The 27,466-nt window shown below is 43.7% G+C and overlaps 1 protein-coding gene and 1 long non-coding RNA gene across 5 annotated transcripts in view; one reads left to right on the top strand and one right to left on the bottom strand.

The window, feature by feature from the left end:
- Nucleotides 1-148: 148 nt before the first annotated feature.
- Nucleotides 149-14,154, top strand: LOC146761719 (uncharacterized). Its single transcript, XR_014943318.1, has 2 exons — nucleotides 149-277; nucleotides 13,618-14,154. It is a non-coding gene; the product is annotated as an uncharacterized LOC146761719 (long non-coding RNA).
- Nucleotides 14,155-19,287: 5,133 nt separating this feature from the next.
- The window catches only part of NIPAL2 (NIPA like domain containing 2), a 46,796-nt gene continuing 38,617 nt past the window's right edge, over nucleotides 19,288-27,466 (bottom strand). Inside the window, exons 8-11 of one of the 4 annotated variants that reach the window (XM_015856136.3) lie at nucleotides 25,804-25,892; nucleotides 24,036-24,099; nucleotides 22,697-22,791; nucleotides 19,288-22,380 (exon numbers count right to left, since the gene is read on the bottom strand). In XM_015856136.3, the coding sequence (XP_015711622.2) occupies nucleotides 22,286-22,380; nucleotides 22,697-22,791; nucleotides 24,036-24,099; nucleotides 25,804-25,892 (343 nt within the window). In that variant the 3' untranslated portion in view covers nucleotides 19,288-22,285. Of the gene's footprint in view, nucleotides 22,381-22,695; nucleotides 22,792-24,035; nucleotides 24,100-25,803; nucleotides 25,893-27,466 lie in introns of those variants that run through there. The other 3 variants (XR_014943317.1, XM_015856137.3, XM_085539392.1) reach the window with 3 other exon arrangements.

Below are 27,466 nucleotides of genomic sequence, written 5' to 3'. Positions count from 1 at the left end.
TAACTTAATCCCCACAGCCACAGTTTTGCTTGAAAAAGCCTTGGGTGAATTAATGAACGTTTTGTGGAGTTCTGTTGCTGCAGGGAGGATTTAGTGTAACTTAACTTCATAGTTATTAATATTTAGGGCCGTTGTTGGATTAAATGGAGATATTCAAGACCTGAAGGATGCCTCCCTATGGCGGGCCGGTAGGTGGCCCCAGAGGAAAAGACTTGGTGCTGCAGAGGGTCCAACCTTCACATGCTCGCCATGTGACTGAGAGCTCCGCAGCATGGAGGTATGTGGAAATAAAGAACCCCTTAAACATTACGGTCTGGCTGCTCTGATCAAGTTCTCTCATGGTAATAATCCTGGATTTAATGAACCTTTTGAATTGTGAGCTCAATTGAAATATTTCTAGGATCAGAGTTTCCAGAGCTGTGCTTCGTGGGAAGAGGGGAGGGGAGGTGATGCTTATATGGCCCTTTTCCCTGCTGCCCCCCCATCTTCTCAGATGCATATTGCCTGACCTCCCTAGGCCTCGACTGTAAGTGAAGGGGGAGGGAAGGGGAGAAGCCCCCCACCCAAGCTATCATTTTTGTTTCTTTTCTGCTTGTCGTTTTTTTGCTCACTGAATCTCTCCCAGGTTTTCTGCTTTTCTTTCTTTCTTCTCTTTTTTTAAACATCTGGAGGCTTTTTTCTTTTCCTCTTATTGGTAATTTCTGCCAGGTTTTCATTTTGACACTTCCTGTTACTTTTCTTTGATTTCCATCCTCTCTTTCTGATTTATGATCCTTCTGTCTGCTGAGCCAATGAACAGAAACTGGAATCCAAGTGCATCCTGTTCTGTATATCTTGTAATATTGTTACACAGTTGTTTTCCTTTAAGTCAGTGATTTATGCCCTAAGTCTTCACTCTCCTTGTAAAATGCACTGCAAGCCTGATAAGTTAAAAATGCTCTAAACTCTCAGCCAAAGTTTGTCAGAAAAATACTGTGATTTTATGTAGCTGCAAGGAAATTTTTATCTGTGGTTGGGATTTCCAGATTCTGAATGTCTCAAGGGGGACTTAGTCATAAAAACCGTGTCAACACTGGATAATCAAGCTGTGGATAATTAAGCCTGTGCTATCTCTGTGTCAGCTGGACGGTATGTCTGTGTTCATCATGTTGAATCAGGTGTAGGTTGTGGCACACATCTGTTAGGCTGTATCTCATTGCAGTTACAACCCTTTGGTTAACTACCCCAAAGCATCTGGGTTGGCTCCCATGAGCTCTGATACATGAGCATTTTCAGGAACCCAGGAAACTCAGACCCAGGGCAAAGAAAAAAAGCTCCTATAAACTATCTGGCTCCCATGCTGTTCTCCAGATAACTTTCTCAAAATGGATGCCAGCACAAACCCTTAGCTCTCATTCCTGGCTTGGCAAGAACTTTTGGAAGCTGATGCAAAGCACAGAAGGCAATTCTGGCATTATCTGAAGCACTGAAGAGCTCAACTGCTACCGCCTGGTCATGTAAGCTCTGCATACAGCTCCCCCAGAGCAGCTGAACAGATGACGTTCTTCAACCACTCACCTGATTGAAGTGTCTTCTCCCCAGCACGGGCCACAACTTGAAGGTAGTCTCGTGGTACACAGAAAGAGGCCACAGTGACAAACAGACCTACCCACGCTGAGATCTTCATGGCTGTGAAATGCATTTTACCATTATAAATCCACAAAATGAAGCTGGTGATTACTGAGTGGAATGAGGTGATGTGGGAACTCTGCCAGACCGTTGTGCGTTTGTTGAGGAAGTTCAGAACAGGTTTAGGGCAGTCGGTTTGCTTAGCAGTGTGTAAGGCATGGAAGAAGTTACCTGACAGAAAAGCAGGTGGGGTTGTTGGAACAAGTCTAGGAAAATAACTGGCAGGGTGACAAAGAGCACTTGATGGAGGTATAAGCCCTGGGGGGATCGTGGCACACACACACACATAGCGGGTATTCAAATGCAGCATGACAGCTTTCTTTCAGTGCTCTAAATCTGGAAGAGCCAGATATGTCAAACCTGATTCATTCACATGGCCACGTGGGGTAGGTAGCAGGAACAGAGCTGTGGGGGAAATAAACTACCAAAGGAGCACTATCACTGAGAAGAGCAGAAAAGCAAGAGCTCGGTTTTATTTTCCAAAAATACAGCCTGTTTAAATTAAAAATAAAGGAATCCCATGTTTCTAAATGCTCTTCCCAGAGGCTAACAATCTAAATAATGCCCACACTTTACCTCTTGCCAATACAGCTCAGCTGTCCTAAGCTCTCCTTCATGAGCACTGGTCTCATCAAATCCCTGTGAGAGCGAGTAAACTTAGTACTGAGGGAGGAAATCTGAGAGAGGACAGATGTATTGAGGCCACTGTGGCAAGAGCTAATGACAGAGCCTACCCATCCCTGGACAAAATGAGTTCAGTATAGCTTGCAAAAAAGGTGAGGTGACAAAAGAACGGAAATGGCAAAGCACAGCTTTCATTGATTAAATTGGGTCTCATCTCGAAGAAAGGCGGTTTCTTCCACTGTATGAAAAATGCCCAGACAAAAAGATGAAAAACAAATCTTTTTAGACGCCCTACAACCTGCAGAACTTGTACCAAATTCAGCTTGCATGGCCCTTTTTGCACGTCTGATGTGGCAGCCAGGCAGAACTAAAACAGATTCTTAGCAAACGGAAATCAAAACGTTGTTCAGGGCAGAGCAGGAATACAGCAGAGAATCAAACGGCAGTCTGAAGGAAGAGGGAGGCTCAAATTTCATGATCCAAGTATCTGAGGATTTGCTGTAATTTCTACAAAGGAGGGTGTAATTTGGTATTTCATTTGATGTTAAGATGATCAAATAATAGCCATGATGAGAAAGACCATTTCTTTCCGTTCCATCCTTTTTTTCAGCATCCTATTTCTTAGCCCACAGAATGTTTTATTTTAGGAATAATATGACAGTTGTGATGGGTGGGAGAACTCGTGCATCTGTAAGCCAGTGTGCCCATTGGGACTCATTCACACACGTTGCTTCTCTTAATTTCTGGGTTTGTTCTTTTGTCACTGGGTAAAACCAGAAAGGTTCGCTTCAGACTGGGTGCAGAGTGCCACTAAGATGATCAGGGGGCTGGAGCATCTCTCCTATGAGGAAACGTTGAGCAAACTGGGCTTGTTTAGCTTGGAGAAGAGAAGGCTCTGGAGAGACCTCATTGTGGCCTTGCAATACTTGAAGGGAGCATATAAACAGGAGGGGGGAATAGCAGCTTACAAGGGTGGGTAGTGATAGGACAAGGGGGAATGTTTTTAAACTGAGACAGGGGAGGTTTAGGTTAGAGATTAGGAGGAAAGTTTTCATACAGAGGGTGGTGACGCACTTGAACAGGTTGCCCAAGGAGGCTGTGGATGCCCCATCCCTGGAGGCATTCAAGGCCTGGCTGGATGTGGCTCTGGGCAGCCTGGTCTGGTGGCTGGTGACCCTGCACATAGCAGGGGGTTGAAACTGGATGGACATTGTGGTCCTTTTCAACCCAGGCCATTCTATGAGTCTATAAAAGTGTGAAGAGAAAGCAAAGTAGAGCAGGCAATGTTTTGTCTTTAGGAAGCACACTGTGAGATGACTTCTAAAGCAGCGATTCCAAATCTGTTTATTTCTGTAGCCCTTGAGGTGCCGCCACATCTCATCTGTGGGATGGATGAGGTTTCTCAGGCAGTGCCCAACCTGCATGTTGCCTGTTGTGCGTGCTGCTGCCAGCCTGGCTGGGATGGGCCCTGGAGCAGAATGGAGCAACCTCTGCAAATGTCTCTCCTGGAGCAGAGTGAGAGCAACTCCCTGCTGAAGGCTGTGGAAACCCACCTGTCCTGTCCTGATCCTTTGATGTTGGAGAAGGAAGGGCGAGTTACGTAAAGAGTGCAGAGCTTCAGATACGGGCCTTCTGGGTTCATTTGCCAAACCAAAGAAGGAACAAAAGAAACAAAAAAAAAACACTTCTATTTTTAGTTTTTTAATTATTTTTTTGGTTAGTAGATGTGCCCAAAATTAATTCCTTTTTAACTTGTCCAACAAAATGAGAAATATCCAGAAAACAGCAAGACCCCACCCGCGGGCTTGTTTCTCACATTAGATGCATTCAAACCTGCACTGCTGCTCTACAGCTTGCTGCTGTGAAACAGCAACTCTGCACTGCTGCAAGTTATTACCATGCAAGTGCTTCCACTTGGGCAACCATGCGTGCCATGCACGGTAAGAGGCTTTCTAATGAAAGTGCATTTAAATCACTGCTTCCCTTGGAGTAGGCTATGCAAATCATTTTTTTGATGGCCTGAGGCATAGAAGAGGCTTGACGCAGCTTTCAAATGAAAACCTCCAAAGCCTGAGATGTTTTTAATCTCTCTTGCTAAAAGCGCTGTGGTTTAAAACTCAAGTTTTTATTTAGAAAGGTAGTTTGAATAAGCACGCTGTGTTTTAATTTGTAAAAATGCCATAAGTTCCATTCCTGTGAAGGGAGGACATCCCTGCAGCCTTATTAATGCATTAATATAGATCACATAAAAAAATGAGAGTCCTAAGAAAGGATAGCACAGAGCATGAAAGCATCAAAATACAGCAGTGACATCTTGTTTGAGGAAGTTCATTTTACATTTTTATAGCGGGCAGAAAGATGCTCCAAGTTCTGTATCCTTCCTGCAGTACCTCAGGCATCCTGGCTAGATTCACACTTGGAGTTCTTTCCTAGGCCTGCCTAGGGCTATAAGGATACGTATACAGGTGCATCAGTGAAACAATCTTTTGGCTGCTTCTCTGGGCAAGCAGTAAACCTGATGCTTGAAATCTTCTGCAGGAACAGTGGTGGTCAACCATTTGCTGTCTGTTTTCATTTTTTTTTTCTACTGAATTTCTCACAATTCTATAGCACTTGAATTAATATAGCATTGCTGTAAGGCTTGGCGTTATTCTCCATAGAAGACACACTTTAAAATGCATCAGATGAGGAGTTAGGAGTAACATGCATCAGTATGTCTCTCAAAAGACAGGTACTTTTCTGTACTTAAATGCTGTTTATTTCTAAAACAATTTCCATTCCCAGTGTGTGGCTTGCCACCACCACCGAGCCCACCTTAGCCCATAGGAGCCTTGGGCCTGGTTGTACTCAGATCCTCCAGGTTCTCTGCTTAGTTTGCCCTGTGTGATTGCAGTTGGTTCTGCTATGGGATGGTCTCCTTTTTGACAGTTTTCCTGTTCCAGTGTTGCACAGAACACAGCAGAGGGAAAGGCCACGTTTGTGCTGTAAATTCCACTTTGGTTTTACTCCGAGTAAATCTTGGCCTTCATTTTGAAATACTGTGTACTTTTTCTTCAGACTTCCTTTTGTAAAAGGCCATCAAAAGCTGAAAGATTACTGTCCCATAGTACAAAGAGAGATGCTGTTAGTCTGGCCAAGTAGCTATCAAAAATACGCAGGAAATACAACATAAATTCATTTTTTCTCCAAATGTTTTCTGCAGGCAGGATCCCAGGCTATTAGGTTAACTCCAGGGACTACAAAGACAATAATTTGAACTAGAAGTCCCAGGACAGTAGCCAGGTTTCGTGTGGTCTTCAGGGACAGTTACAAAAAACCCTATCAAAAATAATAACTTCCCTTTTGCCATTCGACACTGAGCCCAGCTGTCAGCTGGATTTCAGATATTTTACTTTGAGAAGCAGGAGAAGCAATCTTTTCTATCTGCAAAGTCATTAAATTGATGACCATTAAAAACTGATTCTCATCCAGGTTCATTCATAATGTTAATTTACATATTCTCAAGGATGTTAATTAGTCTGTGGGGATGTAGGCCTGGAGAAAAAACATACAAGTTACAGTATCTGTTTTCATCTTTTCAGTCCTCAAAATGTTAAGACCAGTGAGTAGTGAAGCATATTAAATTCTTCAGACTATCTCCTAACTGAAGTTTGACTCTTTTCAAACAGGAGCTGAACATGGCTTCTGACCTCACGAACAGGATTATCCCATAACAGAGAACGATAGAAAAGCCTTAAAAGCATCCCCCTTGAACTTCAATTGCTGTCATTAAAGATGCATTCCGTGTGCATCATCTCTGATAGGCTGCAGTAGACACCCTTCAGTTCACTGGATGTTCTTCTGTAGGTACCTTCACAGTTTTTGTCAGGGTGAAATTGTTTCAAGCAGAAAATAGGAGGGAGACAAATTGAAAGGCAGGCATTTTCCCTCACTCTTTAGGCTCTGTAGGTATTTTTGCTCAAGTATGAATCAGTATATCATATGGAAAGCTCAGTATGATTATGGTTTCATGATGAATTAAAATACTTTATTAATTTTAAATGTAAAATGCAAATAGTGTGAATGAAGTTTTCTGCTTCCATTAAATCTAACTGGATACCACTTCCAAGCCCTCAAATACCCTTGGAAAACTTGGTAGGTGCTACTCTTTCCTAAATCTTTTTTGGGCACAAGAACGCACTCTGGACTGTTTCCTTCTACAAAGTAAACCCATAAATCTCTTATTTCCTGCCACTCCAAATTCAAGCCGGATGTTGAAGGACAGAAAATGGAGATTGGCAGATCTTGGTGAGGGAGACAAGAGCAAAGAGTGCCAGCTCGTCCCGCAGAAAAAATCATGTGAAATTATTCCTTGTTCAAGGAAACCAGACCAAAACTCTCACTATAACATCAATCACGGATAGAAACAAAAGCTTTCATGCTTCTGAGCACTCATCAGCTTAATGAAGGGACAAGCAACAAGAGAAAAAAAAACAAGGAACCCCCAACTGTGACAGCACATATGAGCAACAACTCTTCGTGAGGGAAATAATGTACTGAATTAAAATTTATGGCTTCCCAGTAGCATTACATACCACGGGAACTGTGAATGTTTTGTTCCTTCCCAAAATGACAAGTGTTAAGATCGTAAAATCAAACTCAACCAGAGTAGCAAATTGATTCTAGTCTATCTGGTTCTTCCATGCTGTGTCACGCAGAGCAGAGTCAGTGGTTGGTTGCCTAGGGTTGCAAAATATTAGGAATAACACAGTATTTAGTGACTGTTCATTACGAGTGTGCCTCTGAGAGGGGAGGTGTGCTCATGTGCTTAGCGCAGCAGAAACCCTAGAATGGAGTCAGTCCTGAATGTTGCATTTCTGGCCAACTTTCCAACAGCAATGGACTAATAGCATTTCCAAAGGTTAAGATTTCTGTAACTGTGCCAAATGGTAGGGTCATGCCCTGCTTTTCTGCTAACACAATTTACTTCCCTTGCTTTTTTCTCATGACCTTTTCCCCACTATATGCCATCATCCATTTTGGCCCTTTCCCGTATTGTCTTACTGATCTTTAACATGCCGCTGAAGTTGTCTTTGCATTTTGCTTGGGCTGTGCAAGTAACTGCTGCAGAACTGCTGTAACATATCTGCCTAAGACCTAGCTGCTAATCTTGCAACAAGCAAGGTTGTCCCTTAACTTCAGAAGTGTACAAGGATGTTTATGTGGTCAGCATCTTTTAAGGTGCTTAAATCCAGCTTTTACAGAATATTAACTGGTCAGTAGTAAGCACACAGGCGTGTAGAGGCATTGCCACAGTGCTCACCGTTACAGTCTGGTGACGTATCCCTCACCCCATCTTCTTTTATGAGACAACACTAAGCTCTTCCTAGAAGAATGTTTTCCTAGAAGCCTTGACTTGTGATAAGGAGACCATCACCACTTTCACCTGGCTGCAGTTACTCAGTACAGGCATTCCTGCCCTTTACTCTGACCATCTGTTTGGGGCCAGAGATGGAATGATGACCTGGTTGCATCGCTGATGATAGCTGATATTCCCTGTCTTTTATGAAGTTTGATGGTTCTTTGCTGTTGGAGGATATCCAGCACATTTCTCCACCTCTGAAACACTTCTCACTGAGTATGAAACTTTCGCTTAACATTTGTTTTCACAAGTGTGATCTTCTAATCTTTTCCCCTTGTGTGCTGTGTGCTGCTCCTGGTGCAGCTAATCTATCACAGTGATGTCTCAGATATCAGGGCTTCTGTGCCATCTCCTGGCTCAACAGAGCCACTCAGTGGCGTGTATGCAGTGAGGAAAATAAGAGATACAAAGAAGAGATTATCCCTGCAGGAAGATGCTACTCTTTGTGTAAATATCTCTGAAGAGCAATACTGGCCAGCATTTACTGTCCTTGTATCTATTGGATCCTATTATTCAGTGTTCTCATTGAAAAAGGTCTATAAAAGTGTAGTTCCACTGTGACTATTTTTCCTAATTTGAAGTCCAACTTGCTTGCACTTTCCTCAGGAGCATGTATTTATTGGAGGCTGGTAGAACCTGCTGATGACTACAGAATCTACCAGCGTCTACCTGGTGAACAGGAGTTGCGATATCCCTGTCAACCCCAATCAGACAGACAGACATGCCATGGATCGGCTTACAGGGGAGAGCACTACCATGCCATTTGAACTCTGCAGGAGCTCTCCTGATGCATGGGATTTGTCCTTTCCAGACCCTTGGCTTCCTTGGGCTGTTGCTGAAGACAGCAGTTCTGCACGTGGCTGTTTGCTGCATATAAATGATCCAGGTGCGGGTTTAATGAGTCTGTGAGACAATAATACCCTACTGCACATGCTCATTAGGTGGTTTCCAAATCCTGGTAACTGTCAAGTCAACAACAAAAGTTTCCTCTGGGACCCAGCCTTGTGCTGCACTCTGTGAATGTATTTCCATAGCAAGTGTCACTGCTTAGGACTGCCTTTTGCTTTGAAGTGTTGCTTGGAGCATGAGGGAGGGCAGGGAAAAGGGTCTGAGTATATTTTTATAATGAGGAAAGGATTTTTTTTTTCCACTTCCCACTCACTCAGTAACAGCTGAACTTTGCTTCCTTTCTTCTTGTTAAGAAAAGGTGCCAAAATAAACAAAACCACATAGCTGCAAGCAGCCGCGATGCCTGGAAATCTGGAATCTAGAGGTGGTAGTTCCATAAAGTTTGGGACTGAAAGTGAGGTTACGATCAAAGCCACTTTACCACACCAACCTCTGTTCTCACCTTGGTTTTTCACAGAAGACATTGCCTAAATAACTTATGCAAAGCCAACACGAGGAGAAGCAATACAAGGAGAAGGATGTGTTGGGAGAAAAGGTGCATGTCAGAGATGGGGGGCTGCCTGTGAGGCGTGAGGTGAGCTCCAACAGGCCTTCTGCCATGCAGCAGAAATTTGGAGGCCTCGGAGGAATGATATGGTCCATGGAATCATAGAATTACCCAGGTTGAAAAAGACCTTGAAGATCATCCAGTCCAACCGCAGCTTAACCATAGTACCGTAACTCTAAAAACCCTCTGCTAAATCATATCCCTGAGCACCACAAGACACAGTGATGAAGTGTAGGAAAGGAGAAGGAGCCATGTGGTCATCCAAGGGGGTGAGAAGATGGAGGGAAGAACAACCTGAGAGGCTAAAGGTGATGGAGTGAGCTCGTGGGGCATCTCATGCAAGGAGGGACTGTGGGGTGGTTGGGCAGAGCCTGAGGCCAGAGGAGTGTGCCTATGGGACATGATACAGCACATCAGAAGATGAAGGAGATCCCTGCCCACCTCTCCAAGGAGCAACCTGGCTGCTGTGCTGGCCCCGTGTGCAGGGATTGGCCATTGCTGTGCAGCACATCTACCTCTCCCCAACATGTCGGCTGTGCGCCATTGGCTCCTCACTATGGCCAACAATTTTCAGCTGCTTTTTAAATGCAAACTTGGGACCTGTATTTTAGCTCTAAGATAAACATTTTGAAAGCTATCTTCTTTCTCATAACACAGGCATGAGGTGTTTTTAATTAGCTTAGGGAAGCTTTCCTTGGCCAGGCCGATTTGTTCACTGTTTCTTTTGTATAGTTGGTCTGTTTGTCTTGTGGAGCTGGCCTATAAACCAGCTATTAGGGGTTTACCATATAACATTATCAAGAGAATAATCTTTGACAAAACATGAAATCACTTGTTACAACCCTTTTTTTTCCCCTTTGCAAATAACTTCAAGGGAGCCAAAAGTTCTCCACAGCTGACCAGGCAAACCTGCTAGAGAATGCTTATTCCAAATACAAATTAAAGCCTGTTTTAGTTCTAAAATATTTCAAGTGAAGATTTGGGTGGGGAAAGAAAGTTTTCCAGGGAGGTGGTAGCAGTATTGGTATGGGAGAAGGATGAATTCTCTTTTCTTTAGGATGATATAGTTTTGAGTCATCAATGCATGATAAGTGCAGAGACGAGCAGGACGTGCTCTTTGCTGGATTTATGTCTGTTTCATACACATGCACACACATATAAAGTGATGAGGAGAGGGAACAGTGGATTATTACACCTACTGGCTTTATTATTGGTTTTGCTCTGCAGACTCCTAAACTGCGTGGGTGTTGATGGTTGACTTTTAAAGAGACTTAATGAAGGTTACCAATGGAAATTTTGACAGTCATGATGATAAATGCTCTATTCACTTAGAAGAATTCAGTTATCTTAATCACATAGCTGACTATAACAAAAACTGCATTTTCTCTCTTTTTTCTTTGACATGCTTTTGCATTTTTTTCCTTTTCAGAGTTAATGCCAGTATTTTCAGATGACGATAATTTCTTTTTTGTTTTCTTACTGACAAGTGGAATGAAGTAATCTTAAGTGCTTCATGTTCTTGTTTCTCAGAAGGCCTGTGCTCAACCCAGAAAATGAAAGAAACCCATGAGAAAGCCTGGTGCTTTTCGGGGGTGTCTTCTGTTACCCACCTACTTTTGTTTCTTGATATGCTTTTACACTGCTGACTATTGACTGCTGACAAAAACTTCACAAAAACTGTACTCCTCACACCTTGCACACTTTGGTCACCAATGAACTGAAGTCATCTATAGCACACAGGGCATTGAATGTGTCAGCTCTGATTTTAAACTCTAATTCATGGGAACACCCAGGAGATCTTCTATCTCTGGACCTCCACAAATGCTTGCAGAAGAACAGTGTGGGTTACATTTTGCGTTGGGATTTAAATATTCCCTTTACTCTGACAACAGTTAGAGCACTATTTTCTACTTAGCTGTAAATTAGAGCTGCGAATAACAATGGAGAGGTCTAACCACCCCCTGCTCTACCAGCATTCCCTCATGAACTCCGCAGCTTTTGGGAACAATGCAGTTGTGCTCTAAGATTCTATTTTGCACAAGTGTCCTTGGGACAGTATTTCTCAGCTTGTGCTCTGGGACCCATTCGTGGTCTGAAAGGCTTCAGAAAATGGTTTGTAAGACACTCTAAAACAAAGCAACTCTCCCACTACCTCCCCCACCCCAAAAATGACCAAACCCACCCACGTGTTGTCACAGCATTCAAAGGGTGGCCTAATTTTTAGTTGATTATTCATGAAGGCCACTGCATTAAGACTTCTCAGGCAACCTACATCTTTGTTTGCTAAAAACTGGATTAAAAGGCACAGAGAAACATCATTTTGAAGAAGTTTGTCTACTGTTTTATTTGCTTGGGTAGACCCCAAATATCTGCCTCATACATTGCCTGTACTCTTTAGAGTACATCATGTGTACTCTTTAGAGTACATCATGGTTCCATCTTGCAACAGATACATAATTCTCAAGAAGAAAGTGTACTAGATGTGACAGCGCTGTAGTAAAACCCAGCAGCTTTATATGATTTTCCTCCACTTCTGGACACCATCTCCAATGCTGCTGGACTCCTTGTTACCACTGTTGCAGTAGGCTGGGTTGGCTCTTCCAATGTAAACATTGCTGCTGGAATACCTCAGCTACTGTGCAGCCTGGGCTCAAGGGCAAGTCTTTTCACTTCCTCACAGCTCCGCTACGCACAGACGAGGTGCTTTCTGCTATGCACAGAAGTTTGCATTGCAGCTTTACAGCTGCAGTACGCCAAGACTGAATGTAGCAGCTACATCAGATTATGGAGCATGAGAGGGGGAGAGACTTCCACAGTAGTGTGGATGGAAGCTGTATTTCCAGACTCATTTTTATGGTACATGTCAACCTATTTATTCTTGTGTTCATGCTGCCATTTATCCTGATGAATTATTTGTGCTGCGGTCACATTCTGATCCCTAACCAGCATCCACTGAGTGCCTAACAAATGCTGCAAGCAGGGTGACCTGAAAAGATGAAGGAGAGACCCTACTCAAGAGATGCACAAAGTGAATGTTTGCTGTGGGGTTAAACTGGTGTCCTGGCTGCTCACAGCTCTGGTGCCTCTGTCATCACCAAGTGTAAGGCAAAAGGAGGGACTGTGGGACAGCCAACAAGAGTCGTTGCTCCAGACAGGAGGTTTCTACCAATGTTATCTCTACCGAAATAGACTGAAGCAGAGTTAGGAGCATTTTGCAGAGTAGAAACCATTCCTATCATACTTTAGCACTTCCTTATAGGATTCTGCTTAGATCATCTTTACAGCTTTACAGTAATGTCTGTAGCATGAGTTAAATGACTTCATCCAGACTCAGCCTGGCCCTACTCATGTCTGTGCTCAGAGATACCACTTAGCTTTATTAATTAGCATGGCCTTGAGTTCTGGCCAGCCAGACTTGATATAGTTATGATTTTGTTTTGGCCAGCAGTCAATGACGACACATTTTAAAGCTGTGATTTTATCTTATATTTATGCATAGCAAATGAGTATTTTTCTTACTCCTGATGATATTTACTGCATGTTACATAACTTTGGGCTCTAAGACTCTAAACTTGGAGTGGCACAGCATGTTGTACACTTGTGAATGAGTGCAGTTGTCATCCTGCCAGGGGACCCTCACTCTGATGCAGAGAAGCCATGAGCCTTTCCAAAACCACAGGCCAGAGTGGGACAATGGCATTTGGCCACTTTGGTCTCCAGAGGTGTCTCCCATCAGGGCTGGGGCCTGTTGTTCCAGTGCTGCTGTCCCAGCCAGGCGGACCCAGGCAGACACAAAACAGGACCCGTATGCTTTATAAAGTTCTATATGAAGTGCCACCATGACACCTGCTGGACCTGGGGGTCCTCAGTCCCCATCACCCTCTTCTTGCAGGTCTATAAGTCCTAGTTCTTATCAGTGTTCTCACCAACAAGACGTTCTCTGGAGTCGTGCATGCCCTAACCTCACTTGGGTTACAGAGTGCTGAGTCCTTTGGAGCCATGCCCATGTGCAGGAGCCCTGTTCATCCCTGTGGCCTGAAGGCAGCTGGCGGATGGGGCTATGAGAACAGTCCCTAATCTGCTCTGAGCAGCAGCAGTGAGATTAGCAGAGACCTCCCTTCATCCATAGTTAAGCTGATAGGGTGATCATAGCTGCTATGTAATGGCTTTGGCTGTAGCCTGGCCAGTGTGATGGCCAGCAGCTGGGGGAAATGCCATTTTGTGCTCAGCACATCCTTGGCAGAATTACAGCTTGTCTCTCTGTGAGTGTCTCAGTGAACCATCTGGTGAACCTGGGATACCCCTGGAGTTCACGTGGCCACTTATTCCTCATGAGATTCATGTAAGGCTTGGCCAAGTCCAGCCGTCTGCAGCATCAGGCCCTGAATTGAGGAAGGGGTCTGTGGTCAGACTCCTCCTTGACCAGCTTGTCCCAAAATGTCTCTCTCTGCTTTCCTATCTTCCAAAGGTGTCTTGTGGGGCTCCCAAGCAAAGCCTTTGCCAACCACAGCTGAAGAACAAGGCAGCACGATCAACAGGAAAGTAAGAGTCTATTTACCTCTGGCACAGCCTGCCCTTTTCTAGTCTGGATGGAAAAGAAGACTAAAGTCCACGGAGCCCTTCGGCAAACAACAACCAGCATAACAACAAATGCAGCAGAAGAGAATGCCAAGGTTGTCATCCCCCATCAGCGGTTTGGATGGATTTCACCCTGGGAGAAGCTTTCGGGACGCTCGGGGCGGAATCTTGCGCAGGAAACAGGTGGTTTGCTTTACTGAGAGGCATGTGTAATGGCCAGGGAGCTGCACCGCGCCACGCCAAGCTACAGCAGATGGGCTGCAGCTCGCTCTGCTCCACTGAAGGATATTTTTCATGTTATGTGTGGAAAAGAGCAGTAACCCTTGTTTGTTATATGAGGCCTTGTAGGACTTTGTTTGGAAAGAAGCCATTTGCAAGATAAAAAAAAAAGCCATTAAAAATATGAGTCACCATAATCACATTCAAAGTGCTCCAGCATGGCCTTTTATTTGCAAAGCCTTCACTGTAAAATCAGCTTTTTTTATTATTATTTATTTTCAAATGAAGAATTCCACCACAGGTTACCTTGGGTTGATTGATGTGACTTTATCAATCTGTTAATTTTAGATTACTGAAAAAAAAAGCTCAACAAAACCCCAAACAAGTCAAAACACATAATTCAAACTGTTCATAGTGCAAAAGAGCTGTGCCTTCCCTGTGCTATATCCCTAGAATAAGATTTGTAAATATATCCCAAAATCATCTCAAATACAAATGCATTTCTTTGCCATACCAAAACCCGATACTCTGTTTTGAGCCATCAGGTGCTCACATCCTCCCAGATGAGAGATGACTTAGCTGCTGCTTTCAAAATGCATCCTCCCTGTGAGACTGTGAGCAGTGAGAGGCAGAGGGAGCAGTAACCTTTTTGCTATGTATCACAAATTAAAGCACTCATTCTCTGGTGAGCTGTCATCAATCTTGAAGCAAGAGCAATCTTTTGGGCAGGCTGTCTCCACATAGAGAGACTTCCTTTCAGCCCAGAAAGACAACCGTATCCTGGGCTGTGTCAAAAGAAGTGTGGCCAGCAGGCTGAGGGAGGTGATCCTGCCCCTCTGTTCTGCACTGGTGGGACATCACCTGAGTATTGCATCCAGATGTGGAGTCCTCAGTACAGGAGAGATGTGGACCTGTTGGAGCATATCCAGGGAGGGCCACAAAAATGATGCAAGGGAGTGAACACTTTCCCTATTAGGACAGGTTGAGAGAGCTGGGGCTGTTCAGCCTCAAGAAGGATCTGGTTAGACCTGATAGCATCCTTTCAGTATCTGAAGGGGGGGTGTAAGAAAGAAGGGAACAGATTATTTAACAGTATCAGTTGTAACAGAAAAAGGGGAAATGGTTTCAATGAAAAGGGTTTTTTTTTTTACAATAAGCATAGTTAAGCACTGGCACAGGTTGCCTGGAGATGGTGGATGCCCATCCCTGGAGACAGGGAGGATGGGGCTCTGAGCAACCTGATCTAGCTGTATGTGTCTGTTCACTGCAGGGAATTTGGACTAGATGACTTCTAAGGGTCCCTTCCAACCCAAGTGATTCTATTATCTTTATGATTCTGTTTACTTACTGCACCTCAAATGGCTGCTAAAAAATCACACTGCTCTCAAATCTGGGCTGAGCTCAAGCTGCTCTGGCACTGGAAAAAGGGCAGCTGTGTGAGGTTGCTTCCTGCTGCTGCTGTTTACAGTGAGAGTGGTGAGGCACTGAAGCAGTTTGCCCAGAGAAGCTGTGGCTGCCCCATCCATGGGAGCATTCATAATTGGACAACCTGATCTGGCAAACGACAGCCCTTCCCATGGCAGGACTGGGTAATTTTCAAGAGTCCCTTCCAAATGAATCTTTGCTGTGATTCCACAGTTCTAATGCACAGTGCCACCGCTCCCCTGTCCATCCCTGGGCCACTCAGTTTCAGGGTTTCCAGCTGTGCTGAGCCTCCTGGACACCTCTTTGGACTACCACCAATCTCAGGGATGACTCAGAAGTCAAGTTGCTGAGAATTATCTAGATTGCTGCATCTCTGTGAGTGCAAAACAGCCACTGTTAAATTATAGTGCAAAAAAACCTAGGCATATATTGGGAGAGATGGCAGCTGGGCCAGGCTCAGCTTTGGAGGAGGCCAGGCACCCCAACCACTGCATTCTGGCTCCAGCCCTGCTCCGTGCTACTTTGTCAGTGGTGTTAGGATCTGATTTCTACACCATATTTGGCACTCATTAAGCCAATTTTAGACTCTGGAAAAATGGAGATAGAGCAGAAGACAACCACAGAAAGCAATTTGAGGCTGACAAAAATGTCTGAAGGTGAGAGACTTAAAAGGTCCGTCTGTTTGGCTCGGCAAAAAGCCCAAGTCATCTTACTGTATTTTACTAGAGGGACTCACCAAGTGCTTTAAATCACTGGTAAAAGACAAATAGCTGCAAGCTAAATCCAGACACTTTAAAATAGACATAAGGCACAATTCAAAAGCAATGACTCACTGCTAGTACTCTTGCTAATGGCGGCCGTGCATCCTCTTACTTGACTTGCAGAAGAGGACAGAGTGCCTTTTCCTGCATGTGGGCCTTGCACAGCAGTGCCTGGAGCAGGCAGAAGGCCAGATAAGGTGGCAGCAAACTGCTTTCTCCTATCTGCAACCCAACTTCATCCACGCTCCCGGAACCCAGGCGGTGTTTCCAGGACAGGCTCATTAATTAGCTGTTAGATATTGTTTGGAAAAAATAAACACATGAGTAACTGTGATGTTTAGTAATGTTAAATAATATTCCTCATCTCCTTTCCCTTGTAAAACACAGAACAGTTGTTCTTGGAAGACAGCACAGAAGTACTTTGGTGTTGCAGTCCGTCGTCATGTGATGCGTTACTGGCAGTAATCTCCAGTGACAGGCAAGGACTACCTAACGAGCTGCCTCTGTGCCGTGCAGGCTCTCTCCCCTGCTGCTGGCTGAGTGTACCAGAGTGCATTTGACAACATGAGGCCCCAGGCCTGTGCACATGCTATTGAAGCTCAAGAAAAACACTGTCATTTTTTTAAACACAGAGAAAAGTCCTGATCCTGTGTTAATGCTGCTCTGGATGTATGCCCACTAGCTATCAAATAGAAGACGAATGACGGTGCTGCTCTTTCAACCCATTTAATGATTCTGGCAAAAGACCTGGCAGCAGGCTCCAAAGATTTCATCTAGGCAAGGCAATGCCTATTCCAAGAGTGGAAATCTCCAAACTGGAGAGCTGGCAAGTGCATATTTGTGCTGGAAGCTTAAATCAATCATTTCCATTTTCCCCAGTGTGACCTAGCAAAATACAGAAATTGGCTCCTTCATCAGCAACCACAGGCCACTTTCATGTTTAAGGTATTAGTGCTGCCAGCTGTAGTGATACATCGACTTCAGGTTGAACAGTGAGTGTTGAAGCCACCTGTCTAATCGCTCTTCTACAGCAGCGCTGCTCTGAGAACTGCCATCACTGCCCTGTTGGCACCGTAGCCAGTTGTCCAGGAGCCCAGTGTAGCTTACCAGTCTCCTGATCCCATTCCTCTGTGTCTGTGCAAAGCTTCCTGCCACCATCAATGGTCATGTCTGTCGGCAATCAAAATGCTTCTGCAGAATTTATATTACTAAGTGCACTTTCCCCCTGAAAGGCCTGAGTTAACTATAGGGGCCTAACAGCAAAACTGGGATGTTAGAAACCTACTGAGTAGCCTTCTAACTCTTTATGCAGGGTCTCATCTGTTGAGACTGGAAGTTCCTGAGGTGACAATAGTTCTGCTCTTGTGCATACCCAAAACTGGCTTTGCTAATGCTGGTGGCAATCAAGAAGTAAAGAGAACATTATCTAAGTCTGTAGGTTTTCACAACTTCCTGATAGATGGAAACTCTCCTTAGGTTAAGGGAGATGTGCTGCAGTACTGGTATTTTTATGGAGTAAGCCTGTGGTACACACACAACACAGTCTGATTTCACAACTGTTCTGCATGAAGTGCACACCAAAGAGGCATCAGTAGGATGCTCAAGGGGGCCAGAGTCCATAGACTGGCTCAATATGCTTCAAAAATACGTTTATGCACAGCCTAAGAAGCCACGTCCTCTGAACAGCTTCAGATGTGACAAGGGGACAAGAATCCCTTCTTAACAGTCATAACTGTTTTATACGTAGTGGTGCATTTGCCAGTGCTGCCCCTCAGTAACTTAATGGTTAGAAGGAGCCTCTGTGCTTCTTCCAGCTAAAAAAAGGTTGAAACAACTCCCAGCTGTCAGTATCTCAATCTGATTTTCTCTTTGCCTGTCTAGGCAGAGAATGGCCATCCTTCACTTCCAAATCAGTTAAAAAAATTAAAAACACATTCAATAATATCTAGAATCACTGTTTATTCACTGATGTCTCTAATTCTGTCCCAGAACCCAGAAACACTGCGAACACAGAATTTCTCATACTTCTGCCAATCCAGAGAGCTGAGCTTTTCCCTACCTTTTTCTCCTCAAGAAATCCCATGCTGTACAACATCCAGCTTGGCCCTCCAATAATAATTATGGTAATTAGCATTTATCACCTTTGGGCCAGCTGCTAATGCAGCCCAGCTGATTTCTCCAAGAGGAATAAACAAACAAACAATAAAAAAATAAACAAGAAAAGGTCATGTCTCAAAGGATAAAAGCAAAGGCCAAACTGAAAGACAGCTCCGTTTAATCATTTGCACCCCGCTCTCAACAGTTTTCTCTACAAGCAACCAAAGACCCTGCAAGTGGTTTGGGAGTAGAGATTGCAAGGGAAGACCATTTTGAGGTCAGAAGCAGGGTCATTTGGTACCAGTCCATCCTTCTAGCACTGTTCATGCGCCTTATAGCAAATGGTGATTGGAGAACAAAAACCAGCCCTTATGCAAAGTGGTGCTTGTGTCCCTGCTCCTCACTGCCTTCAGGGTTCTCCATATGCCATGAGCTGCCTATGTCAGCCCCACAGTGCTCACTATCCATGGCCTAATGAGTCTGGCCCAGGGTTTTGCATCATCACCACAGCTTCGAAGCAAAGAAGCTCCAGCTAAGAAGTCCGATCTTCTTTCTTTTGTTTTAGTTGACCAGAGCCCTTACATGCCACCAGAAGCTCCCAGGTTAGTGAGGAGCTAGCACCAAGCCTCACAGGTGAATGCCAAGCTCCTACCATTGGCAGATGTAGGAATCCTGTCCAAGATGATGATGATGATGATGATTATTATTATTATTCTTTGATAACTGAAATGCATCCTGATATTTTTTTGTGGCAAAAACCAGACTGCCTTGCTCTACCCCAGAGTTCCCATTTCTAGGCCAGTTAATACTTCATCTTTTACTGCAGCTGACCAGTAGTGTAAGAAGCACTGAGTGAGTCCTGCTGGTCCTGGTCTGTTAGCCAGCAGGGACCATGTGAGATGCAGAGTGTCCTCTGTGACTCCCTTCAGTTTTATTTCCTCAAATCCTGTGGAGCATCTGCTCAAGAAAGTTCAGTCTGCAGGTGCAAGTTTCACATTTTGTATCTGGCACATGTATTTGATGTCAGGAAAAAACACTGCAAGAAAATAACTCACTAGTAAAGAGAAGGGTTTCAGGAGGTTTTTTATGTGTTCCAGTGAAAAAAAGCCAAACTCTTTTTCAGTAAGCATTTCTGTGCTACTTGTCACCTAAACATCACAAGGCAAATCACAAAATCACAGAGTCATTCAGGTTGAGTAAGACCACTAAGGTCACCCAGTCCAACCATCTGCCCATCCATAGAATCATAGAATCATAGATCCAACCCAGGATGGCCTGGGTTGAAAAGGACCACAATGATCATCCCGTTTCAATCACCTGCCATGTGCAGGGCCGCCAACACCAGACCAGGCTGCCCAGAGCCACATCCAGCCTGGCCTTGAATGCCCACACTGTGCCCGCTAACCACGTCCCTCAGTGTGACATCCACATGTCTCTCCAGTGATGGTGATTCCACCAGCTCCCTGGGCAGCCTGACCACCCTGAAAATAGCACTGATTAGAAATTGATTCTTGAAACAAATCATGTCCCTTTCTTTGCAGAGCAGTAACAAATTATCATCACCATGTTTCTCTGACCCTGTGATATGTTAATTTGTTGGAATATGTTCACATTTCCAAAATCATGTCTAATCACAAGTTTTAACTGCACGTAATTCTTGCCAAAATTTTCCTCTATGAATTAATTTTAATTACATTCAAGCTTACAGAAAACATTTTTAACCCTTACAGTTTTGCATAAACCCACATGAAGGAAAGATATGATATTTGAGAAGAAATCAAAAAATTAATAATCAATTATAACTTTTGCTATGGGTTTGTACATTTCACTTCGTACTTGGAAGAGAAATCTCCTTCATCCCTCCTGAATCACAGATGTGATTGATCCCTCCTTCATCCCTCTTTCAGCCCTCCTGAATCACAGAGGCAGATTTCAGAAAGATGCCCAAGGCCACTAATTTTAACAAGAAGCAAAAATAAATCATGTCCCACTTTACGCCTCAGGTCATAGAATGAAAAACTATAGGCCTCCTATTTACATCTTTAGCACATGTTCTCACTTGAGAATCAGAAAGTTACTTACATTTGACATACAAGAGGCAAGGAGCATAGGAGGCACAGAGATACGCCCTTATTCCCTGCAGAAAGCATACAGAATCTGGTACCTTTTGTTTCTTAACCTTAGAAACTTGAACTCAAGCTACAAGAGGGTAAAGGAAGGCTGCAGGAAGTCAGTTGGTACAAGCAAGGTGCAGACACTGAGCCCTGTCCTGTGCCAGATGGAAAAGATCCATGGTAAAAAACAGCTCTGCAAATTTCACAGCTGGGACATTGCTGTATAGGAAAATCTACAGAGCTGTGCGCACTTTGTTTGAAGTGAAACCATCTCATGGATCTTTGGCTCTACCTATTTTAGAATGAAATAAACAATTACTTGGGAAAAGAAAAAGGGAGATCTCATTTCATCATATCCCAGTGAAACAAAATCTGCACATCCTACTGCCCATATTCATTACAGCAGATTAATCCAATCCCAAAAGAAGTATCTTGTCCAAGATGTGAAGGCTATTACTGAATGCTTTTCAAGAGCACTTTCTTTCTCAGAGGAGGTGTGTGAGCATTGCAGTGTCAGCTAGGGCAGGCCAGATATACCAGCAGAATGGATGGGCACACCATTAATGCCCAGCAGCAGTTTTCTTTCCAAGAGGCTGGGACTGGGGGGACACTGCAACTTTCCAGACCTGAGCACTGCTGTGGTTCGCCATTGCTGTCAGCTTTTCGAATAAATGTGGAGAAACTACCATTTAATGAAGGAAAATTTGTGCTGCTGTCATGACTCCAGTGACCCCATGTTTTACAAGCTTTCCTCATGCAGGATTGCCATGGGTGTAGTAAAGGTGCAGGATTTGCTTTAATTTCTATTTTAGGAGTATTTCTGCAATACCATATAGTCATAGAATGATATAGGTTGGAAGGGACTTTAAAGCCCACCCAGTTCCAACCCCCTGCCATGGGCAGGGCTGCCACCTGCCAGCTCAGGCTGCCCAGGGCCACATCCAACCTGGCCTTGATTACCTCAGGGAAAGGGCATGCACAGCTTCTCTGGGCAGCTGTGCCAGGGTCTCACCACCCTCTCCTCCCTGGTTAGTAGTTCCCAAGATTTTACACATATTTTTATCACTCAAGCTATCGCACAAGAGATTTTTCAGGGTGTTGGAATACACATCAAGAGATGAAGCCTGGATCCCTCATTTTCTCTTTGCGCTTCCTTCATTAAAACTCTCTTTTCCTAAAAACAGTGGCTAAGCCTCAGACTAGACCAGACTAATTTAAAATATGGCCAGTCCAGCCCAGTACACAAGACATGGGATGGATATAAAATGCGACACGACTGCCCAGTACCTTGCAAATACATGCATGTGCACCGAGGTTTATGACAAATGCTCTTCTCTTTCCCCCACCTCAGATAAGTGCTTATGTCCTTTGAAGATAAGAGAATTAGTCTGATGGAAAAAGATAATCAGGATTTTCCCTCTGCACATAGTAAAAACATGTGTACAGGTTTTGTGCATACTGCATATATGCCAGCAGTTTTGATTCTTGCGCAAGCAGGATCAGAATTTTAAAGGCAGCAGATATACAGCAGAAAATTTTGAAGTCTCTCACAAAACTCCTCTTTGTTTCTCATCTTTGTCCTTAAGCATCTATGCACATCTGGAGGTTTTCAAAAACAAGTTTTAAAAATCCCGTCATGTGCCTATTTGCATTTCCAGGCAATTAAAAGTCTAAAAATATCCCTACTCATTTACTAAGAGGCATTTATACTTCGGGAATGTTCCGTTTCATTAATGGTTATTGAGTTTTTCTTAAGGCTTTCTTTATCTTCAAAACACATTTGGAACAGCCAGGGGATAAACTAAGCAGCATTAAATAACGTATGACTCATCAATGTGCAGGAACTCAATGTCTATGTGAGTACGTCCAATGAAAAGGTGCTGCTGATTCTTGTTCCAGTGGCATTCCTCTCATTAAGCAGAACTTAAGGTGCCTTCTTCTTTCAGCTTTGACTTTTCCCCGAGTCATCTTTATTATTCAAAGTGCCATAGCATGAACCGTAAGAATCTGGTTGTATTTTGCCTGTCAATTTTTGTCCTATGGAAATGGGGTGAGAGAAGGGAAAAACAACAACTCCGTGAAAAATTTTAATAAAACAAATCCCCCAACCAATCCATCATTTGAACATTCCTTGCTCTAGTAATCATTGTTTTCATTTGACCGGTTGTAACAATAGCTTGGAAAAACTCTGAAAAATTATTTGAAAAATCTGTTGGGAACAGGAATAGAAATTAAGGGAACAGTATATTTATTAAATACGACTAGAGCGCATTTCTGACTCAACTCTCCTAGGTCATTCCATTATCTGATATCTCATTTTTAAACAGATGGGGAAAAAAAAAGTCCTACTTACCGGGAATACATCCACAGTCAATGTAAGGAACTTGTAAATGCTCCTCTTTTTTATTTACTGCAATTACAAATACACTGAGGAAAGACAGGAGACACCTGCAAAATAACAGTGGCATCGTATTATTAGAAACAGTTCACTGCGACTGAGATGAGAACTTTTACCCATGTATTTTGTTCAAGGATTTACAAATACAAGCTGCTCTGTTTTTAAAGAACCTTTTGCTGCTGCCAGCTCTGAACCTTCATCTTGGGCTCCTGTCAGACTAGTTCGTGCCTCCTCGAACTTTACAATTGCTTCCAAGGGCTTTGTAGAAAAATGACGCTTTCAGTAACATATACCTAATCAAATACCTGTGAGTGTGATACCGCAACCTTTGGATTCCTGAGCAAATCTTCACACACCACCTCAGCTAGCACTGCAGCATCTGCGATTTCATCAACAACTCGGGCTTGTTGCAGACAATCAACATCTCTGTTGTTTTTCTCACTTGACTGCGTGTCTCAGGGGCGAGCTATAAGCCAGGAGCAATGAGAAACCGCTACGCTTGGACAAATCTCCTATCTACTCTGTGTTGGACACACAACCACTACCTCCTGCCTGCCAAATCCATGGTTGGATTTGCTCATCTCCATTTTCTTTCACTTTTCCCATAGTCATGCAACACTGCAGTTCTGGGCATCTTCTGCAGTCTGACTGCAGGGGACGAAGATGTCTGGAGTTGTCAGCCCATCTGTCTGACAGCAAGGGGACAAGATGGTCTCACAGTTCTGGGAGGTGCTTTTAACCATCTTATGCCCATCCTTAATGAATGTTCACCTCTCTCCCCTGAGCTGTTGCTGTGCTGGTAGCCATTTTATTTCTGGCTGTCAACACTAAGGGCCTTTTTCAAACATGTATTCTAACAACTTCTTAGGATGCTTCCTTGGCACAGGAAGATCCTTGTAGGCAAGCAACTCCTCTAAATGCCCACATCTAATGGCTTCAAAGGGCAGCTGGACATGCAGGTGGAACGTGCCATGGGAGATTTCTCACATAGGTACAAGCAGCCCTACAACATCTTTGGTGGAGAGCAGTGGAGGAACACTTGCTGCTAGCTTGTCATCTTGTCATGGTAGTAGTTCATAAGTATCTCACATTTTTAGCTATTTGGATTCAAAACCAGGCCTCCAAAATCACATAGCACAGATATGAAGTCTTTCCTTTAATGTCTTTTCATCCTACTATTCCATAATACTTTAATAACAAGATGGGCTTCTTCTTACTGAGAAAAGAAGAGGTTCCATGAGGCAATGCTGTTGCAGTACAAGCGTTTGTGCAGATTGCAGGCTGATACACTTACCCGAACAGAAACATGAACACACTCAGGAAAGCTGCACTTTGGAATTCCTGATAAAATATGACCCCTGGAATGTGACAGAAACAAGAATTGCAGATCTTGACTGGATTCCAAGTGATATGAATTACAGCTGGGAGGGTCAGGAGCGATGTCATGCTCAAGTGGAGCAAAAAAATCCCAAATATGGTATTAATACACATTGTGGTGGGTTCGTATTATATACCCCTATGCCATTATCAGGTCTTTCTCAAGGTACTGCAAGAGACTGGAGAAGATTTAGTCTATCAGGCTGGAGTGTGTGCTGTGTTAGTTACTGAACAGATGCAGGTATTTTTTTGCATTGTCAGCAACAGTTTTTGTGCAGGTCAAACTCAAAGTCTAACTTATGGGCATACAACTAGCAGGTTCCTCATGGATTTAATTAAGCCTCTCCAACTGCGTGGACACATCAACTCCAACTGGGAACAGGTTTTTGATAACTAGCTGTGTCCCTGGTGTTTGCACCAAGTTAAGGGCTCCAGCAGCCAAGTTTGCCTAATCTTTCTGGCTGAATGGATCACTAACTCTTTCTGGTCACCCCTCAAACAGGAATTAGCACCTCTGCAGTGGAGATGACAGAGCCAGATGTGTATCTGGATCTCAGCTGCCCTAATGCACAGCCAAGTGTATTTGCTTTAAACCACTGATGAGCATAGTTTTGCTTAGAAACACCAGAGTGTGAACCAGAGCCACTGAAGTGTGACTGTATCTTCAAAGGCTGCAGCTTGGGATGGGGAAATCACAAGAGGAGGTATCTTCCACCAGTATCCCAGCAAGATTCAGCAGAGCTTGTTCTCTAAGTCCTACACTGGTTTAACTAACCTGATGCAAATGCATATGTATCCAGTCTCAAAGCCATTAAGCCATTCCTGAATAGGTACTTGATCTCTTATGGAGGCACAAGGCCAATTTCCCCATATGGCTGCAAGAATGCAACCCCCTTTTGGCAAAAGTCTCAGTCACAAACTGAAGGCCTCCTAATGCAGGTGCTGAGGCAATCTGTGCACGAAGCTAACTCCCCTTCTCATTAATGGCAGCTCTGCATGAGAAACTCCTGCGCAGCAATGACAGGAAAGCCCCCGGTGTGTGTTAAAATGAGTCATAAATGTTATAACAACACGATCATTTTGGCTCATTGCTGATGCAGCGTCTTAGTTGTCCTCCCTGCTCATGTTCTTCCACTCTACACCATTTCCAAGATCTGAAGTTCCTCTTTAACAGCACCGAGTTCAGAGTTCTCACCCAGAATAAAATGCTAAATGCTTAAAAGGTCTTTGGAGTCATTTTATTTCCTTCACTTAACCTAGAATTCCACCTTCTGAAACTGAATATACACTAACTACTATGAAGCACAGCTGGTTGTCATTTGAGCAGTTTGCCAGGCTGTTAAAATTACTCTACCAGCTCAGATACGGGGAGGTTGGTGTGCACATGGGAAATGCATTTGCTGAATGTCAAGATGGGGCTAAGATGAATGCAGGTAATTCTAGTGAGCCAGTAAGGCACAGAAAACTGTACAAATCAATTCTGGAAATGCCAGAATTTGGTAATTTTTATTTTGCTTTGAACGCTGTGAACCGGCTCATTTTTCAGAGCATAAACACCTGTCACTTAGGAAAAACTTTTTGTGGAGACAAATGTGACTGGTTTGTGGTCTCCTCTAAAGACAGTAATGTCTGAAAACTCAGTGTTTAGAAAACCATTCTGTAGAGGCCAGCGGTCAGAAACCAACCTGAAATGATGGCGCTCATGGTGCAGAACACAAAGTTAATGGGCACAACTGTTCTTGCTTCATATAGGTGCATTGCTTGATTTAAGAACCTGGAAAACAAGTGTTATTGCACCACTTGGCTACAGGAACTTCATTACACTTTAAGTAAGGTTAAGCTGGCTTCTGTCAGTTCAGTGTGACCATTTCTTACCACTAGAGCAAATAGTCTTTGACAGATGGGTAAGTGTATTGAATTTACTTACCAGTTTTGACTTTGCAGAGTACAAACAACAACAACAAAAAGAGCAAAGCAAGAAAGTTGGAATGGATTCTTCTGGCCACGGACTGCCATTGGAGAGACTTGAAGAGAGAGATTTGAAGCACTCCTGGAAAAACTGCCTGCCACAGATAAGGGAGGAATGGTAGGATATTGCTGGCCATGGTGTGCCTCAGCTCTTGGAAGAAGTGCTGCCAGGGACAAGTTGCTCTAATTTAAGAAAGTTGGGTAAGGATATATTTCCAGCACGGACATACATATGCAAGTCCTCATAGAACTGTTGCTCAGTCCAACTTGGCTAAAGCATGCATTTGCATGTTTATCACCCCATGCAATCGCACCCAGATACACTCAGATCCACTGGGAAAGTCCAGGAAAGTGGCTCCAGGCCTGTGCTCCTTGGGTTGGAAACTCCTGTTCTCCTTAGAAAGGCAGCCCAAACCCTTATCAAAATAGTCAGCAAGAATTTGCAGGCACAAGAGTGTGAACAGCAGACAAACCTGCAGCACTGAGATACTGGCCGTGAAGCAGCCCACACATTCTGCATCAGCAAGCAAAGAAGGCCAAGCACTAACCCTCTTGTAAGGAGACCAAAACCATCAACATTTACCCACAAAGCGATGAATCATGAGCATGAGCTCTTGGATGCACCGATAGTCTGTTATGGGAACGGTGCATTTCAAACTGAAAGAGAAAAATCAGAAGACTGTAGAGTGTATTCAAAACCACACTTAAATGTTTCAGTGGTACAATATATGTGAACAGTAAAAATCCAAGCTTGGATCTGTTTTAGCCATTAAAGTAATTGCATGGTTATTTTAGCAACTGTTGAACAGTCTCCATGGTGCTTTAAAAATACAGAAATCCTACATATCCACAGGATAGTCAGGATTTTGAAGTCATTGAAAACACCTCATTATTTTCTCCCACTTGCAACAAGCTTGGTCACAGGGACTAAAATAGTGATACTGAGCCCAGCACTGAGTCCACAAGGATGCAGCAGCCCAGGTTGTTGTGAGCTGACATTACAGTCAAATAAAATAAGAGAAGAAACTGAGAATGAAAAAAGTAAACTGACAGCATTGTCTCCATTAGCAAATGCTTCCAACAGAGGAAGGATGAAGAGTTGAGGAGCCCAGGAAACAAAATGAGCATATTTTCATTTTGACCCAGAAAAAAGAAAGAATGAAATTGTTGGCACGGAGAGGTTAATTCAGCAGCTTCCTATTTACCAAACTTTTATTTCCTATTTTTAATGCCCTGAGTTGTTGCCCCAGGGAAGACAAGCTGGATGTAAATCACTCCACTATTGGTTATGGCAGAGTTCCCGAGTCAGCCATGGAGAGTCACTGCACAATAACACATAGACTTTCTGATTCCACGTGGGAATGGTATGTTCTGCCACAG

Source organism: Coturnix japonica, chromosome 2 (assembly GCF_054131305.1).
Source record: "Coturnix japonica strain WE chromosome 2, WE-NBRP24, whole genome shotgun sequence".
In the NCBI taxonomy this organism is placed as follows: Eukaryota; Metazoa; Chordata; class Aves; order Galliformes; family Phasianidae; genus Coturnix; species Coturnix japonica.
This window is presented reverse-complemented; position numbering and strand designations above follow the sequence as displayed.